Below are 19,186 nucleotides of genomic sequence, written 5' to 3' on the forward strand. Positions count from 1 at the left end.
ATCTCCACTAGTATCAATCAGAGATAGATGGCCCAAGGCTATCACTAATTAAGCGGTACGCAGTGAAGAGAGACGGCTCAAATGTGCCGCTATCTCTTGGTCCCTAACACAATATATTTAATGTCTGATATAATGTGGGTTCTACGGTCGATTTTCTCGAGTTTACAGGACGAAAAACCCGAGTTTCCGGGAGGAAAAACCTGCTTGCCTGTGCCAGAGATCGACTAACTCGGGAGCCGGTCGAAAAAAGGCTTAGAAATGGCAAACGCCACATCCACTGAGCTACGCAGGCTCTTATATATATATACACACACACCGAAAAACTATCGGCGAATCCAAGTGTAAATGACCACTTGGTAGTACAACACTAAGGCAACTTGAAGCAAAGGTGGAGGTAGTTCCCGCACTGTCCTTGATATTTTCTCATAATGTAAAAACACAGCCCCTAGGGGATGTAATACTGTAATTACATTATGAGGAGAGGTCACTACCCAGACCGGTTTCAACCTTTTTTGAGGTCTCATCAGTGAGTAGGTAGACCTGGAAGATAACAAGGTTAAAGTGAAAAGAACTTGCATACCTTTACTGTACGAATTCCATAAAGGTGTGTTTGTATATTATTACATAAATTGAAAACCAAACGGCTATTTTTCTGGCATCCTTAATTCTCGATCTTAGAGTTTTGCTTACTGGCAGTTAAATAACAATGGATTTGTATCCCCTTAATATTATTAAAGCCACTTCACTTTAATCGTTGAATATAATGATACAGGGATTATAGCCTTCTCACCGACCCGAATCGCTAAAAAAATTAAAAATGAATTTTAATTAAAGTTAACATTTATTTGAACTAAAGTTTAAAAAATTCTTGCATTTTACAAGTTACTAAATTCTTAGTAACTTATAAAAATTATTAAAAATTTTTTTACAAGTGGAACTATCTTTTAGGAAAATAAAAGAAACTCAAGATAGATGAGAAAATAAGAAAAGAATTCAGAAATAATTAGAACATTTAATATAAGTATTCAAAAAATAACATCTTTACAGAATAACAGAAAATAAATTAAATTACATAAACATACTTGAAATTTCTTTTATTAAAATGTTAGGGTTTTTGATTTCATATTCACAAAATTAGAAATAATGGTCTCAACGTCTAATTCCGCACATATATCATTTTCAATAGCTATTAATGCCAAACTAACAAGCTTTTTTGTGACATACTTGTTCTTAAGTAGGTTTTAATCAATTTCAACTTGGAAAAGGGACGTTCACCGCTCGCTACACTAACAGGCAAGGTTAATAGTATTCTCAAAGCAATTGAAAAGATGGGGAAAGATAAATTATTGGACACAATAAAATTAAGAATATCGAAAGGATTTTGAATATTTAAATTATCCTTCCAAAAAATATCCCGGAAAGCACATAACTCGTCATATAGTTCTATTGCATTTACGTCTTTATTGTCTCCTTCCTTCAAGAGAATCTCTAAATCGTCGCAATTTTTTCGTAAATCTTCGTTATTAATTTGTAGTAAACTATACAAGAAATTGAAATTATCATAATATGTTTTTATTTGTTCAAAACATTCTATTAACGAACACATTGCAATGTCTAGAAGTGTATAAAACATATTTACTCTAAATTTATCTTCTGGCGATTGTGGCGTTTCTTCATGATGCTCGTAGTTAAATTGTTGTGTCTTCTTTCGTCGTCGAACTTCTGTACCAGTTTTAAATTCTTGTTTTCCATCCACCTCTTCACTCAGTTCTTTTGCCGTTTCTACAACTTCTTTAAAATTTGTATCTGATCGATACTCTTGTAAGAATATTTTTAAGTTTTCAATAGATTCTAAAGCAAGTGTGATGTTCATATTTTTGTCTTGAAGCATTTTACTCACAGGGTTTATTTTGTTAAGTCATGCTTAGTTATAAGAGAGCAAATAAATTTGTAGTCCTTTATTTTAGCACATAATGTGTGTGCTTCACGGAGTTTCTTTATTAAAATTTTCATTATTTAAAATTTCAAAAAATGCATCGTAAATTTCTCCTAACTGATATCGTAGAGGGCGGATTGCATTAATTTTACTTACCCATTGCATTTCTGATGGCTGTCAATGGTGAATTACAACTAAATCTTCTCCTGTTTTTGTTATCTTGTTCAATAGTTGCAATAGTACTTTCATGCAAACTGGATGATGTGCACAGTTGTTCAACTCTGATTTCTGATGTATTGAATTAGTTACAACTCAATCTGCATCAGAATATTTTAACAAATTTATTAAGAGCCCCAGTTTGTTTCTTAATATCTGCTTCTTTCGCAGCATGACGCTTACGATTTTGTGCACTGGTAACTTTTTTTTTAAATTTTTGATTCCATTTCTATTTTATACCCATAAGAAATTATTACACAACGACACAGAGACGAAATAATAGTCCGCACTGCGCTAATGTCAGTTGCCTACTGAGATGCATACCATATGACTGGTTAACTAGCAACAGATGTTTTGTACGAAAATTCGTTTCTGCGTATAAAAACCGTTCACCGTTTCACTTTAGATAGACTGCAGTAGACACAACATTCTGTAGGCAAGCATTTAACCTGCTCTCGCTGCAAATTGTAAACAGATGGCTGATCAAAGAGGCAGCAACATACAATTTTTTAAAATTTTTATTATATCCGGCCTTATTAATTTTAATATTGATCATTCTAAGAATTTTTTGTTTTTATGATAGAAATTTTGTTTCTTAAAAGCGAACTTATGAACTGTGCCCCCTCATTCTCATATAATCTTGCATATCTGAAGTAAGAACTGAATTTTCATTAAGACTATCATATCATTACTATAACGATTAACATAAACAGTGCTTTTTGTAGGCTATTTTACCTTCTGGATAATAGCATCTGATCAATAGAAATTTCTATATTTTCATGATTATTTAGAGTTATCTAGTATCCCCCCTTTCCCCTAAGTACACTAATGCACATGTGCATATTCTATGTCATTGGCTTTTTTCAGTGTATACTAAGCACGTACAGTATAATCGACGTGCTCATATGTACACTTTGATTTTTTCTCCAGAAGCTCAGATTTTTCATCGCTCCTATAGGAAAATCGGCAATGAGAACACACAATTCACAGAAGAAAACCCAACCATTGTTGTTGTGGGTGGTGATGGACTGTAGATAGCATTAATGGTGGTAGTAGTTGAAGAATTTCATAGTAAGGAAGACAGTGCGATGTGTGTATAACAATGTCATGGTTGAGTTAGAGTAGGCGAATGGTTACACCATGAAAATTTTGGACTTTGCTAAAGCCTTTGACAATATTAAGCACTAATGGCTGTCACATAAGTGGACGTATGGGATTGGAATATAAATTACCATTTTGGATGAGAGGATGGCTGTGCGAGAGATATCAAAAAGAGATGTGGGGGAATGCGAGTCTTCAAGATTTAAGGTGACCGCCGGTGTACTCAAGAGATCAGTCTTTAAATTAATAATATCAATTTTTTTTTCTTGATATAAAACAGTATTCATCTCTTTTGACAGAATAAATTAAATTAAAAATTTTATTCACTATTACTACTACTAAATCGTGGATTAGGCCTATTGGGGATACCACGTTAAAAAAAAAGCGCGCCTGGTACTCTACCTCGGAGGTGGTGTGGAAAAGAGTGCACCTTTTATTTCTTTCCTTTTCTATCAATTCTCATTAAAACAGAGAAGTCAAGATTATGCAGACACTATTCTGGATGCATGTCTTCTTTTTGTTTTATGCGTATATGTTCACCAAAATAGTTATTCTCTCTTTGATCCAATTAACAGCTAATAACATTTTCCATTACAAGTGGATATACTTCAGGGTTCCTACAATTTCTAAATTTCAGAATAATGAGCGAGTAGGACTTCAAAAAAAAGTTTGCATCTTTCTAACTGGAAAACGTGTTTCGTTTACGAACGAGCACGTGATTATTATACATTCACACGAGTCTGCATTGGGATATTGTTTAGTTTTTTGATGAAACTACTTAACATTGAGCATAACGATGGAGTACTTTGCAGTGCAAATTAGACATTGCATTACTCCCAAATAATACTGACTGTTCACTGTGGTGCTCTCAGGACACCACAAGTTGCATGGCTCGACAAATGAGTATGATGATGGAGAGCACTGTCATCTGCACAGCTGTGAATAGGATTAGTGGCCACTGGGAGTAGTCGATTTATGTAGTACTGAAGAAAGAGAACATGATAGTACAAAATCATCTAGTCCTGTTACTTCTGATTCATGGTAAGGCTCGAAGAGTGCATGCTATCCAACTTGATAGGTAGTGAAGGACCAGAGAGGAAGCTGGAAACTGAATTACTGATGGTAGGCCAAAGTATGGCAATTATTTAAACCTCGATCCCAGACATGATCAAAACTTCTGTAACAGTAAAGAGCAACGACATAAGTTTCTCTGAACCTTTCATTCCACATGTCTAGTAATGGGTGATGTGAGTGAGGAAGTCATCTGGGAATGTTGAGTGGCGGAATCCATACTGGTGATCGGTGGTTAATTGGTAGGGTTCTAAGTAGTGGAGAAATTGGCAATTGGTGAATTTTTTCTATTATTTTGGAGAAGAGTGACAAGATGGTGATTGGCCAGTGATTTGACCATAGACTTCTATATCCCACTTTTGGAATAGGCTGCATATGTGATTGTTTCCATGCATTGAGATAAATATCAGCTACGTATAAGATTGTAGAGAGACAATACAGGAGAGTGGTTAGTTCTGAAGTGGAACGTTTGACAATTGGAGTGATGCCATCAAGACAAGAAGAGGTTTTAGTATTCAGATTATTTCATCATGGTGCTCAGATTTCTGTTTCGGAGTAGGCGATTTCCCTTATCATAATCTCACATTTGTAATATCTGATGAAATGACTTCCATTGATTCTATTTTTCAGGAATTATCCCACCTTCTTTAAAGTGATATCTAAAAACAAGACGCAGATTCTGCAATTCAAAGAGATATTCTGCCTTGAAAATATGTATTAAATCATGTTACAAATGAATATTTAATTGATGAACTAATGTTGATCAATTAAATTTATACGGTTTTTTACAATGTTTTTTTCCTTGTTCCCTTTCTCATTACTATCCTAGTAAAATTCACAGAAAGAACATATGAAGGACATAAATACATTTTTCATGTGCATTTGATACGTATGCAAAATGCACCCTCGTTATAGAAAAAATGTAAACTTCAGTTTTATTCTAATAATAAAAAAAAAAATCACAATTTTCTAATCTTGTGCGCACAAATTCTCATTACGCTGAGACAATTTATGTTATTATACATCCATGCATGATAAAACGACTCAAGTGGTCTCATAAGAAGATAAAGAATAACTAACTGTGATTCTAATTCGTTGTAGCTAGCAAAATATTTCAATATAATTATGTAAGATTTTAAACAGCGTCTCAAATTATTTCAGTTATCTAGGAAATTTAAATAATTTATGAAACTGGTTTTAATTATTTTCATAAAAGACTTTCGATAATATATCAGGAAACTTTGAAAACATTACATTTATGTTTATATTACTGATAACATATGCAAATTTTTATTCCTACACATTTGCTAGCTAAACAATACTTGTTTATATTGGTTTGGTAGCATTAGTATTGTTTCAGTAAAGAATTCCTTGGCTATCAGTACCTTGCTAAAGATGAATAAATAACTTCATCTATATCATAATTTTGATATGCATTATGATAAACACATCCAAATAAAACCAAATATTTTATTTCTTATATATCCAGTGGTGCACTCCAGATTTAATCTTAGGGGGTGGGGGGTTGAGTAGACAATTTGAGAATACACACGACCTATGACTGAGCATTTGCAATGATCGCTAATTCATAACACTACACAACATAAATAAAAAAAATGAATTTTAATTAGGAAAAGATTTTTGAAAAATTTTCTAGTGTTTTTTTTTCCCTTTTTCTTTGAGGGGGCAGGGCTTCTTGTCCCCCCTCTGGGTGTGCCACTGTATATGTCCATATCCTTTGTTGTGTAATAAGCAACGGCTAGAATAATGCTGTTTTACTTGTGAGTCAAAAAAAGATAGTGATCTTGTAGTGCGGGCGGGTAACTCCAATGTAAAGACTAAACATTTCAAGCCACTTCAGAGTCCAATAAATGAGGAGGGGGGGTTCACAGGGGGAAATGAATTTGCTCCTGAAAACAATTACAATCATCCAAGTTCATGCTAGACATGAACCCACAGCCTGTTGCTAAGAAACTGAGTATCTTAACCACCAGTCAAACCAGATTACAAGATAAATTTATTACTTTGAAATTCTATAATTATTATTATTCATATATTGTTACCTTTTTCCCACCTCCAATGAAATGCTATAATTAATGGCTACCATGCTATTATTATACTGAACTAAGAATTATAAGGTCTTAATCTGTTAATAAATTGGGGATGTCCTATGGCAGATGCCCAGTGAACGACAGACTCTTTCCAGAGTGCATAACCACAACTATGACATTTGAAGGTGGCAGTGTTGGTCCTGTTATTCTTGGTTTGATCTCTGACCTCTGTTTGTGGTGCCAAGAGGTATTGAACATTCTGGACAATACGATGCTTCCTACTTTGTGGGGTCTCTATGGAACTGACCATTGTCCCTTTCAGCAAGACAATGCATTGTGTCATAAGGCTGCTGCTATAACTGTCTGGTTTGTGGACATGAATGTCACCATGCTTGACTCGCCTCCACAGGGCCCTGATCTCAACTGTATTTAACATCTGTGGAATGAACTGGAGCATCGGATGAGGTCAAAGGACATTTGCCTCACAACAGTCCAGGAGACTTCACTACATGCCTATAGGAAAAATAATCCAAAATTCCCATTGATTGCTATTGTACTCTTGTGGAAATAATACCTTGTAGGACTGTTGCAGACATCGCAGTGAAAGGAAGTTCTACATCTTATTCAGGTGGGCGCTGTGGCTATGATGTGTCCATTAGTTTCTTTCCAAGCAATATACATATCAGGGGGAAATATTCTGGGTGTGCTAGATATGCGGTGCTCATTCACTGAATAGCAATATCATAATTTTGCATTTATTCCTGTTAAAGACTCCCCTAATTGTTTCCAGACTTTGCGTGATATCTAAAAGTAAACACAATACACTAATGCTTTATGAAGAGAACACTTTTAGATGTGAAAACATTGCATTCGTGTCAATAGCCGAATGTGCATTCAAAATACATGCACCTTTGAGCCCTTTGAAAAGATGTACAGATGGCACAGGTGGTCAAATTCTTAGTGCTCAGAAGGCGAGACAGGGTGAGCTCTAAGACAATAGCACCTAGAGGCTGAGATTGGTTATTGTGTCAACCAATCCAATTAAATGTTGTCATTTGTCATGAGTTTGCTGTTTTCGTTTTCTGAGTTTCATCTGTTTTGCATGTGTGAAGTGTGAACTGATGTGATAGGCAAGTTTCTATATATATATATAATATAGACAAGTTTTTAATGTGTAATTTTCGATAAATATATCAGTTTTTTGCCCATATTTACAATGGGGAAACTGTATTGTATTCGAAGGAAGTATGCTTCATCCTCCTCTTCCATATTTTACACCTTTGAGTAATTTAAATATATCAACCAAATATAACATTCTTCTTCATTATTGTTTTCTAATATACAGTATCTTAAACACATTGTCCCCCACTCTGTGGAGATTTGGTTACAATTAATTAATAAATTAAAGTATACAAAATATAAAGTTATCCTACAATTATTTGCATTAGACCAATTAAGATGAGCACTGATGTGCTACACTCTTAAAACTTTCATTTATCAATAAAAATGCTTGAAACAACATGTACAGTGGGTTGCATTAGCCATGACAGCACATCCAACTGAAATGGGCACACAACACCACTGATATATATATATCCCTGCTATACAAGGAAGTATTTTAGTAATTGTTATATCTTCTTTCTTACCCCCCCCCCAAGTTTTAACAGAAAAAATTTCTATGAGCATAAGTACTTACATGATTTTTAATACCTCAAATTATTCTTTCATAAACTGTCATTTTATGCAAGTGCATTTTACTTTTCTACATGCATCATTTAGCCATTTCCTTAATCATCCTTTAATTAAAGAAATCTGGAATGAAATCTAAGAACATATGTTCAACTTATAAAGTTTTCTATATGACTGTTCTTGATACCCTAATCAAGATGTTGCTCTTTTCACAAAGGATTCCATCACAAGTAGAAAGGAGATTTGCATCTGTATACTCATATGCATGATAAAAGGAGCATCCTACATTATTACTCTGCAGTGGATCAAGTAGAAAGCAAGATAGGAAGAGCAGTTCATTGTGTGAACAGCTCTTCCTATGTGATGCTGATTTTAAATACTTCTCATAGTAGAAGTGATTTACTGTTCCTGCCATATCAATGACCTGGCTTGACGTGGTAAAGGAGAAGTATACCAGTTCTCAGTTCACAGATTCTATTGTTCTAACTTTAATTTCCCTAAATAAGGATTTCTCCAGGAACCTAAATACAAAAAGTTGTCATATTCCAAAACTTCTGAAATGTGGCTAATTTTACCATCAGGAGAATGCAAACTCTGTACAATTTTTCCATTCTCATTTAGCTCTATAACTAAGCCATGAGCTGGCAGAACATCAACCATACCACGACCAGTTAAAATCTGTAAAAAAAAAAAGTAAAATAAAAATCATGACACCGATGAAATAAAATTTGAAACTAATAAAAATAACTGTCAACTAGCAACTACAGTGAACTTGTATGGACTAGAGCAGTGTTTCCTAAATGTTCAGTGCCCAGGTACTCCTTTTAAAAATTTAATAAGACCAGCATATCCACCTTTTAAAAGTTTAATAATACTAGTGCATCCCCAAAATTCACAAAAATAATTTAGGAGAACTAGGAATAATTATAAAAGGTTTTTATTTAGCATATCGATTATAAATTAATGGCTCATGCTCATTACTTTCATTACAACTATTTGATTCTGATGCATCAACATGTTCTTTCTCACAGTTATCACAATCATTAATTTCTATTGTGTTTCAAATATCCCTCTTTTTAACCAGTGATTCATATTAATTAAGAAATAGAAAAGAGGTGTTAATATTAATTAAATATGTTTAATATCCTTATTAGACTGCACTTTAAGATTTGTTAAACCAACAAACACTAAGGGACAAAGCTGTATAACTGAGAGGAGACCTCCATATAGCCTTTAAAGGAATGCAGAGAACCGACCAGGACATCTGACCTAATGTCCAGTCCTCACCTTCTCGTGGTGCACCCTGTTGGGTATCTACCTGGATACTGAACGAACAAGGATGGGCTGGCGATTTGGGATTTAGCCGACCAAAATGTATTCTTATTGGCTTAAAACAATAAACAAAATGATGGTACAACATGACAAAATTTCATGCCGGCTGGGGCATCACTCGGTTAAACAAGGCCCCCCGTTGTTTTTGCCAGGGAACCAGGGCAAACAACGAAAAGTCATCTACTGGAACAAATCTGAAAGCACACCCAAACTCAACATCACCAGAGTTAAAGATCAGTACTATCAACATAAGAAGCCTGAATGGCAAAGAAATGGAGCTAGCTGAAGAATTAGATAAGTACCAGATTGACATAATAGGGGTGACTGAAACAAAAAAAAGACAAAAACTGGTGAGCTCTTTCTGAGCAATAAATACAAAATGTTATATTCAGGCAATGACAATCAAGGAAAAGAAGGAGTAGCCATAGTATTCAACACAAAATACGAGGCTAATCTTCTTGAATGGCAGTCAGTCTCAAGTAGAGTGATGTGAGCAAATATCAGAATGGGGAACTGGACAATGAGACTTATTTGTGCCTATGGTCCCACAGAAGGCATTACTAAGGTAGAAGTGGAGAAATTTTTTTGAGGCTCTAGAGAAAGCAACTGACACAATGAAAAAGGAAAAGTTGGTCCTTGTTGGGGATCTAAATAGCAGAATAGGACGTGTTTGTCAGACATAAAAAATGTTTTGGGAAAATTTGGAGAAAAGAGCAAAGCTAATAGTAATGGAAAACACTTGTTGGATTTCTGCTCAGGACATGGACTGGTTATTACTAACACCATGTTCCAACATAAAAATGTGCACAAATTCCCATGGAGAGAAGAGGCTAGGAATAAGAAAAGTCTCATTGACTATGTTATTGTTGATAGTGATGTTTTCTCCTTAGTGCAGGACACCAGGGTGTACAGAGGATTTGAAATTGGAAGTGATCACTATTTAGTCTTTAGCAGGATAAAATTGAATTTCATATTGAAAAGAATAACATGTAAGAAAGTTTTAAAGTGAATAAAAGTTGAGCAGCTCTCAGATGTTAACTGTGGACTAAAATACAGAAAGATTATTGAAAAGAAAATGAAAGAGTTTGAGAACAGGAATCAAACCTTGGAGATTCAATGGCAAACTCTGAAGAAAACATTGATTGATTCTGCCAGAGAGGCATGTGGTGAGGTTGTGTGCAAGGATAAAAAAATCAGAACTCCATGGTGGACACAGGAAGTTAAAGAGACAGTGAAGGAAAAGAAGAAAGCATATCAAAAGTTCCTGCCAAATAAGTCAGCTTGTGCTCTTAGAGAATACAGAGACAAATGTAAGAAAGCTAAACAAAAGTCATGGGAGAACTTTGGCAAAAACATAGAAAATAAATATCAAGAAGGTGACAAGATATTCTGGAGGTTGTTGAAGAAGCTTAGGAATGGAGGAAAGAGTGCTGTAAAAGGAGTTAGAGATGATAAAGGCGACAGGAAAACAGGTGAAAAAGATATCCTTGAAGTATGGAGTAACTACTTCGAAAAATTGCTAAATGAAACAAGCAGTGGTAAAAAACACTCAACAGGCATACAGTCAGGAATACATATCCATACTTGAAGTAGAAAAAGCCATCAAAGGCTTGAAATGTGGAAAGGAGTAGATGATATTCGACCAGAAATGCTGAAGTTATGGTGGGATAAAAGTCTCACAGTGGCTGCACTGCATAGTTCAGAAGGTCTGGGCAGAGGGACGAATTCCTGATGATTGGAGTAGAGCTCTCATAGTGCCCATATATAAAAAGGGAAATAAAACTGAATGTGAGAATTACAGAGGTATTTCCCTACTGAGTGTTCTGGGCAAGATTTATGCCAGTATACTTGAGAAACGGTGGAGAAGAATTGTGGAAGAAAAGCTTGGTGAAGAACAAGCTGGATTCAGGCCAAATAGAGGCTGTCAGGATCAGATCTTCACTTTACGACAATTAGTTGAGAAAGCATGGGTATATAACAAAGATCTGTATGTAAGTTTTGTTGATCTGGAAAAGGCATACGACAAGGTGCTAAGAGAGAAGCTATTCAATATGGTACAGTTATATGGTGTCAATGGTGCATTATATTAAGCAATACTTAGTCTTTATTTGAGTTGCAAGTCAGCAGTTAGAATTGAAGGAAGTACAGGAGGATGGTTTAATGTTAAATGTCTTGTGAGACAAGGATGTACATTATCCCCTCTGCTATTCATTATTTATATGGATCACATTATGAAGGAAAGTGGTATTAAACATGGTATCAGAATTGGAGATGTTAATGTCAGCTCTTTGCTTTATGCGAACAATGGTATACTTCTGAATAAATCCGCTACATGTATGCAAGATTCCCTGACTAAATTGAATAACTGTTGTAATAGATATGGTATGAAGGTCAGCAATAAAAAGACAAAGACAATGAAAATAGGTAGAATCGTTGAAAATGTCAACTGAATGAGGAACCTGTAGAACAAGTAAAACATTTCAGCTACTTAGTCATGATTTTTAGTGAATATGGTAAATTAGCTGTATACAAGACAGCTAATTTACCATTCATAAGTTCAAACCAGTTTTAACTTATGAATCTGAAAGCTGGGTCAGAAGTAAAACACTTTACCAAAGACTAGAGACCGCAGATATGAGAGTTCTGAGAAAGATTAGGGGCATGAACAGATGGCATCAATGGCAATATAATATTAAAAAATGAGGATATTAGGAAAGAACTTGACATTGTCAGCATCCAGGAATGTGTTAGCAGAGCTAATCTCAGGTGGTATGGTCACTTAAACAGAATGGGAGAGGAAAGATTAGTAAAACAAGTGTTCTCTGCCAGGTTGGCAGGAAAACGACCCAGAGGAAGACCAAGATATAGGTGGATTGATACGGCACAAAGTGCCTTAGATGATAGAAATATAAGATCTGATGATGTTGGAGTCTTGACAACTAACTGACTGATTTGGAGGAAAATTGTAGATAGGAAGTTAGTAGTTAGTAATGATGTAAATTTTTCATGTAGTACTATCATATCCTGTACATCCCTTGAGGGTACATGTCAGGAATTTGATGATGATGACAAACACAATTGCTCAAAAAAAAAAAAAAATAAGAGTGTTTATCTGTATATGTATAAATTGTACATCCATTACAAGTTGCAACAAACAAAATTAAAAAAGTATAGATTAATGCAATATACCAGTGGTTAAATAATTGCTAAGGATTACAGTTTAAGACATGAGTGATTTGGAAATTTAGTAATGATTTCAACCATGTGGTTTGAATTAAAATTTTTAATGCAAACAGTATGAACCATGCAGTTTGATCTTGATCGTGCTGTCACCAGATGTGGCCCTAATGGAGGGCCACACTCAATAGATGTCAAGAGACACTTTTTTTTAACTTTATAATGCTAAGTTCTTAAAAAATAAATTATAGAATGGACCTGAATTTATCTGTGACAATCAAGCAAAAAAAAAAAAAAATACAAAAGTAAAAAAAAAATTATAATAAAAAAAAGTGGACATGTCCCCAAGACCATTCGGATACCAGGACTTCAGGAAACACTGGACTTAATAGTTTGTTACAATGGAAGGTTTAATTTTCTTAGAAAATTAATGCGAGATTTTGGCAGGACTTTTCAATGGTTTATTACTGTGAGCAAATTTAAAATAATGGTATCTGCTATAGTGAGAAATTAATGTAATTGTGGATATATATCTATGAAACAACACACACACACACACACACACACACACACACACACACACACACACACACACACACACACACACACACACACACACAAGGAGGGGGGCTGAGAAGTTCTGATGATAAATACCTAGAACGAAAATGATATCTTCTGATGATTTTTTTTTTTCTCAGAGGATTGCAAATGATGCAGTAGTGTTGTAACAAGTGTAAAACATCATGGTGGGATATGTAGAATAATGTGTACATTACATGGTTCTTCAATTCCATCATGGTGATAATTGCAACTCCTCATCTTTCCCCCCCCCTCGTATATGGGTATATGGATAATTGTTTTTGAAAAATTGCTTAAGGCATCTGGGAATTTAATCTGCTCTGTATGTTGGAACAATAACAATTACAGAATAATAGAATTAAATAATTATTTATTATAAAATTTTTGCCACTGAGTTATGCTTGTTAATCATAGGCATAACTCAATGGCTAATACTAATATCGTGAGAATGCATTTTCACAAAGTATATAAATGTAATACATCAAATTTATTACAATTAGATTTATGTAACAATACCTAGAGCTCCCTTTCCATAAGAATTACTCTTTCACATAACTTGAGATGCTTTATAAAGAGTCTCAAGAGTCAGAGAGAAAAGGATGAAAAAGTAAATAAAGGTCAACGGACAAGAGCTGAAAGAGGTTAGGAACTTCACATACCTAGGCAGCAACAAGATTTAGACTGTAATAAAAGAAATAAGATCCTGGATAACAAAAGCTAAAGTAAATCTACAGGCAATGGACAAGATATGGAAAATAAATAAGTGAGCTTTCCCATAAAGCTGAGACTGCTGGAAACATACATATTCCTAAGTGCTCCTACGGTTGTGAGTCATGGCTAATGGTGGCTAATGGTCAAAGACTTTAGAAGAAAAGCCAAACGGCTATTTTTTTCTGACAAGGTTGATAAGTTAAGGGAATAAAAATCCCTTGTTTTTTCAGCCAGTAAGCGAAACTAAGATCTAAAACTACGATCTGAACGTTTCATGCCAACGAACTGTCGGCGGATCCAAGCGTAAGTGACTACTTGGTAGTGCCACACCACGGCAACTTGTTGCAAAGGTGGAGCAAGATCCCTCACTGTTCTTGATTTTCTCATAATGTAAAAACACACAGCTCTTAGGAGATGTAGTACTGTTTTACATTATGAGGAGAGGTCACTACCCAGACCGGTTTCAACCTTTTTTGAGGTCTCATCAGTGAGAAGCTAGACCTGGAATATCAGAGTTTAAGTGAAAAGAACTTACTTTTGCTATACGATTGCCAGAAAGGTGTGTCACTATATATTGTTTTTTCAGCTTACTGGCTGAAAAAAACAATAAGGGATTTTTATCCCCTTAACTGGTCAAAGACTTTGTGAGATGAATATTGGTTTTCAAAAGAAAATGTCATAGATTCTTAGAATCGGATAAGTATGAAAGGTAATAAATGTAGAACTGTGTATTGCAAAGAGAATCTAATGCAGAAAATAAGTCAAAGGAAACTAAAATTTTTTGAACATATTTGGAGAATAGATGATAGACAAATCAGCCAACAGGACACATACACAATTTACAGAAACAAAAAATTAGTGGTGGTGGATGGTGGGTAGTGTGGTGTGTTGATGCTGGTAGCAGTAATGTCATTGTATGTAGATGGAGGATTAAGTAGGAGAGAGACGATGAGTTGTTTTATAGTAGATGCCCCCCACCACACACACACACACACACACACACCATGAGTCCTAAGACTCCTTTGGAGGTGTCACATAATACTAATAATATAATTCAATACCAGCTGGGCTACTGTCTGGTTAAACAATGCTGGGAAAAAGGGTTGAACAGTGAAAGGTCAGTTACTGGAACAAATTACAACTCAGCAGAGGTCAAAAGTGACATGATTAACATAACAAGCATCAACGGGAAAGAAATAAAAATGTGACATTTTTATGCTTTATACTAATGCCAGGAGTATCCGGAATAAAAGAGATGAATTGGTGGCGCTGATAGCATCAGCCTGGCCAAAGATTATTGGGATCTCTGAGACATGGTTGACGGAGACATGATTGACTATAAGATCACATTGAATTAAGAGGATAGAACTATTTAAAAAACCTTGCATAGCAAAAATAGACAGAATTTTATCTCTCCTTGGTGAATATTGCATAATGTGGGTGGTCTACACCATCTAGTCAAAAATTTGATATCTCCTAGAATGCTTCTTTCTAAATACAAAAATCAACTGACTAACAATAAAATTTCCAGAATACAATATTATAAAACATTTAGATGACATATTGCTGGTTTTCAAATCCATGTTTCTCGCTAACCTTCCATAAATGTATTTTAATTCATTAGTTATAAATATCAAAATTCTCTTCCCATTGCTGACAGGTGTAGAAGCTGTAGAATGTGTGTTCTACTGTTTCCAATCAGTAACAGATTGGATCAGTCTGTGTGTCATCAGTAGTTGTTAAGATCTTGGAGAAAGTAGTGAGGGACTGTATACAGCATTGGGCAGTTGAGGGTAATGTTATCTGTGAGAGTCAACATGGATTTGTGAAAGGGTGCTCTTGTTTTAGCAATATGCTAGCCTTTTATAATAAAGTTACAAGAACATTAGATGAGGGAAAGGCATATACTGCAATTTTCTTAGACTTAGCGAAGGCATTTGACAGGGTGCCACATGATAAGCTGATATTCAAGTTGCAGAACATGGGTCTGGATGTCAGATTGGTAAACTGGATTCAGGATTGGCTGTCTGATAGGCATCAGAGAGTTGTGTATGGTGGAGCAGTTTCAAGGAGGCAGAGGGTTACAAGTGGGGTCCCACAGGGTTCAGTACTAGGACCTATATTGTTTAACCTTTATATCAATGACATTGCCAGTTGATTGCAAGGGGATATTCAGTTGTTTGCAGATGATGCGAAGCTGGGAAGGATTATTAGTAATAGTGCAGATGCAGCAGCCCTGCAAGAGGATTTGAATAAGCTAGATATATGGGCAAATGAATGGGCATTTCGGTTTAATGCGGCAAAATGTAAGGTCTTGAGGTTTGGGAAACATCGATGGGACACTGCATACTCTATGGGAGGAGTTATACTGGAGGAAGTAGGGAAGACAAGAGATCTGGGGTTGATGATTGATAGAAACCTGAAATTTAGGGGACATATCGCAAAGGTGGTGAAGGTAACACAGAGAATTGCTGCAATTATGAAAAGGACACTGACCTGCAGAGATAAAAGGGTTATCATTCTGTTGTATAAGTCTCTAATCAGACCACACTTAGACTATTGTTCTCAGATTTGGTCCCCAGGATTTGAAGGGGATAAATTAATTGTGGAAAGGATACAAAGACGGATGACAAAGATGGTTTCAGGACTGTACAAGGATAGTTATGAGGATTGGCTGAGGGAATGTAAACTGCAGAGTTTGGTGGATAAAAGAAGGAGAGGTGATATGATTGAGACTTTTAAACTGTTGAGAGGTGGTTACAGGGTTGACACTGGGGAGTTCTTTTGCTTGATTGAACAGCGGGAAGGAGTGATGACAAGAGGCCATCCCTGTTACGAAAGGAAACTGTGAGCAAGAGGGTGAAAAGTGGTTTCTTTGCATGGAGGGTGGTTGAACCGTGGAATGCATTGCCTGATGGAGTGGTGAGAGCGAGAATGGTCAATGAGTTTAAGGAGTGGTATGATAGACTTAGGAAAGACCTCCCACGATGAGTCTTTTGACTACATGGAGGCCTGAATAATAATAATCTTCAATGTTAAAGTACCTCTATTTGATGGTATTGACTGGAAGGTGGCCATATGCAATTCTCCAAGCAAGATCCCTCCTGTTAGGGTATCCTTGGAACTTCAATAAATTATGAAACAGAGTGTTGTTGTCAGTACCCAACTGCAGAGGTTTACAGCAAAAGAGATTGAAGATTTCTTTATACCAAATTTTACTTTTTTTTATGGAAAAAATGTCAATGTCAGAGTGTTGCAGCAGGTCTTAGAGTTGAGCAGAGAGTGTTGTAGTATTCAGGACAGTGGCGGCCCATACATTAGCACTGCGACACAGCAGCACCCCCAAGGAAAAAATTAAAATTTTGTTTGTGTTTATAAATAATAACAATGCTTACAACATTATATAAATGCAATACAACATATTAAAGGTTACAGTTATGTTTCGACAGTGATTGAATAGTTAATAATTGGAATTGTTCGATTAGCACTGTAGATTACGAAACAAATACACTGTGATCTAACACAGTGCCGGAATTATCGCGTTTGGCCAAATGCAGCCATCTCGCTGATATTCATTTGCACTTGTTAAAGTATTGCACATTACAAGTCATTCCCGACACTGCTCGTTTGGGCAGTGTATTATATGCTTGCACGTTATTTTTGTGAGATATGAAACTTGGTGTTTGTTCGTGGTGAGGGCGAAATATTTTTAATAAAGCAATTTTTTAATATGTAAATTTATTTAATTATAAATTGGTTACTGATTAAGGAAAAAAATATTTTTTTTTTTATTTTGTACATGCAGCACCCCCACTTAAAATTTTCACCAGCCGCCACTGATTCAGGAACAATCAGCTTTTCAACCTTTATAATCATTTACTCCAAACAGGAGAAGATGAAAACCCAGGTAGTACAGGAGAATTTCAGCACATGTGTGTGACTGGTCTGCATATTTTATGGATCTTTGAAGCTGTATTTCTTAAATAGCAGAATTTTAAGTCTGCAAGCCCAAATCCTCCATGCTTCTTTGATAGTTGAAGAAATTAGTTTTTAACTTCTTGGTATCGGCTGGACCAAAAAAAGTGCACAGGCTTACTATATAATGGCTTTTCTTCAGCTTCTGTGATGTTTGTAATATTTATTATGTACAACTGAGCAGGAAAGATTATGGTTTTGAGTACTATTGAGGTCTCATCAGTGGGAGACAGACCCAGAAGTGATACCAAGGTTGAAAATACAGAAGTAAAATTTCTATATACAAGAATTCAAAGGTGTCACACACTATTACTAAAATACTCTGGATTAGAGATGGATGTTGAAAGCTTTTCACTTGGTTATACTATAAATGAAAGATTCTAAGAAATTATATTCTTGGTTTCATCATTTTTCCAAATGTAAACAAACAGTCTGTACGTGAAGTAAACTGATGAGACCTCAATAAAGGTTGAAACTGGTCTGGATAGTGGCCCTTCCCATAATGCAAAGTATTATACATGTCTATAAGGATATGTGCATTGCATCATAGGATACAAAGGCAACTGATGTGAAATGTAAACAAACAGTCTGTACGTGAAGTAAACTGATGAGACCTCAATAAAGGTTGAAACTGGTCTGGGTAGTGGCCCTTCCCATAATGCAAAGTATTATACATGTCTATAAGGATATGTGCATTGCATCATAGGATACAAAGGCAACTGATGTGAAATCAGCCTCTAATACAAGTAGTCCAGTCGTGAAGTTACTTCACGTGCAATCTTTGTTTGCTTACACTTGGATAAAAGATGAAACCAAGAATGTAACTTCTTGGCATCTTTAATGTATAGTATAACCAAGTGAAAAAAAACTTTCAACATTTATCTCTAATCCAGAGTATTTTAGTAATAAGGTGTGGCACCTTTTGACTACGTAAATAGAAATATGACTTCTGCATTACTTCAACCTTTGTATCACTTCTAAGTCTAGTTCCAACTGATGCACTTTAGTGTTGAAGTGGTTGCTGTGCTGAGATATGAGCAGCTCTGCTCAGTGGCAGGTTTATGTCTTTCTCTGAGTGAAGGCACTGCTGAGTTAACGGTTCTGTTCACTGGTGGGGATGAGCCTGCCATTGGGCAGAGTCACTGCTGAGGGTTCCTCTCCATGGCAGGGTGGGCCTGTTGCTGAGTGGAACCACCACTGAATAAAATGATCCTTTGGGTCGATTGCACTTGCCGAGTTTAGAATGATCTTGGGATTGCCAGAATTTTTAGACTTCTCTTCACTTATATAGTGAAACCAGTCTGGGCAATGGCCCTTCCCTTAATGCAGAGCATTATACATGTCTGTA

The 19,186-nt window shown here is 35.6% G+C and overlaps 1 protein-coding gene across 3 annotated transcripts in view; it reads right to left on the reverse strand.

The window, feature by feature from the left end:
• Positions 1–8,060: 8,060 nt before the first annotated feature.
• The window catches only part of LOC150102233 (adipocyte plasma membrane-associated protein-like), an 89,118-nt gene continuing 77,992 nt past the window's right edge, over positions 8,061–19,186 (reverse strand). For all 3 annotated transcript variants that reach the window (XM_090399118.1, XM_090399117.1, XM_090399116.1), the window contains exon 9: positions 8,061–8,742. In XM_090399118.1, coding sequence (XP_090255244.1) covers positions 8,539–8,742 — 204 coding nt within the window. In that variant the 3' untranslated portion in view covers positions 8,061–8,538. The remainder of the gene's footprint in view (positions 8,743–19,186) is intronic.

The sequence above is a fragment of the Typopeltis vanoorti genome, chromosome 10, assembly GCF_054136105.1.
Source record: "Typopeltis vanoorti isolate ZY-2024b chromosome 10, IOZ_Tvanoo_1.0, whole genome shotgun sequence".
Classification (NCBI taxonomy): domain Eukaryota; kingdom Metazoa; phylum Arthropoda; class Arachnida; order Uropygi; family Thelyphonidae; genus Typopeltis; species Typopeltis vanoorti.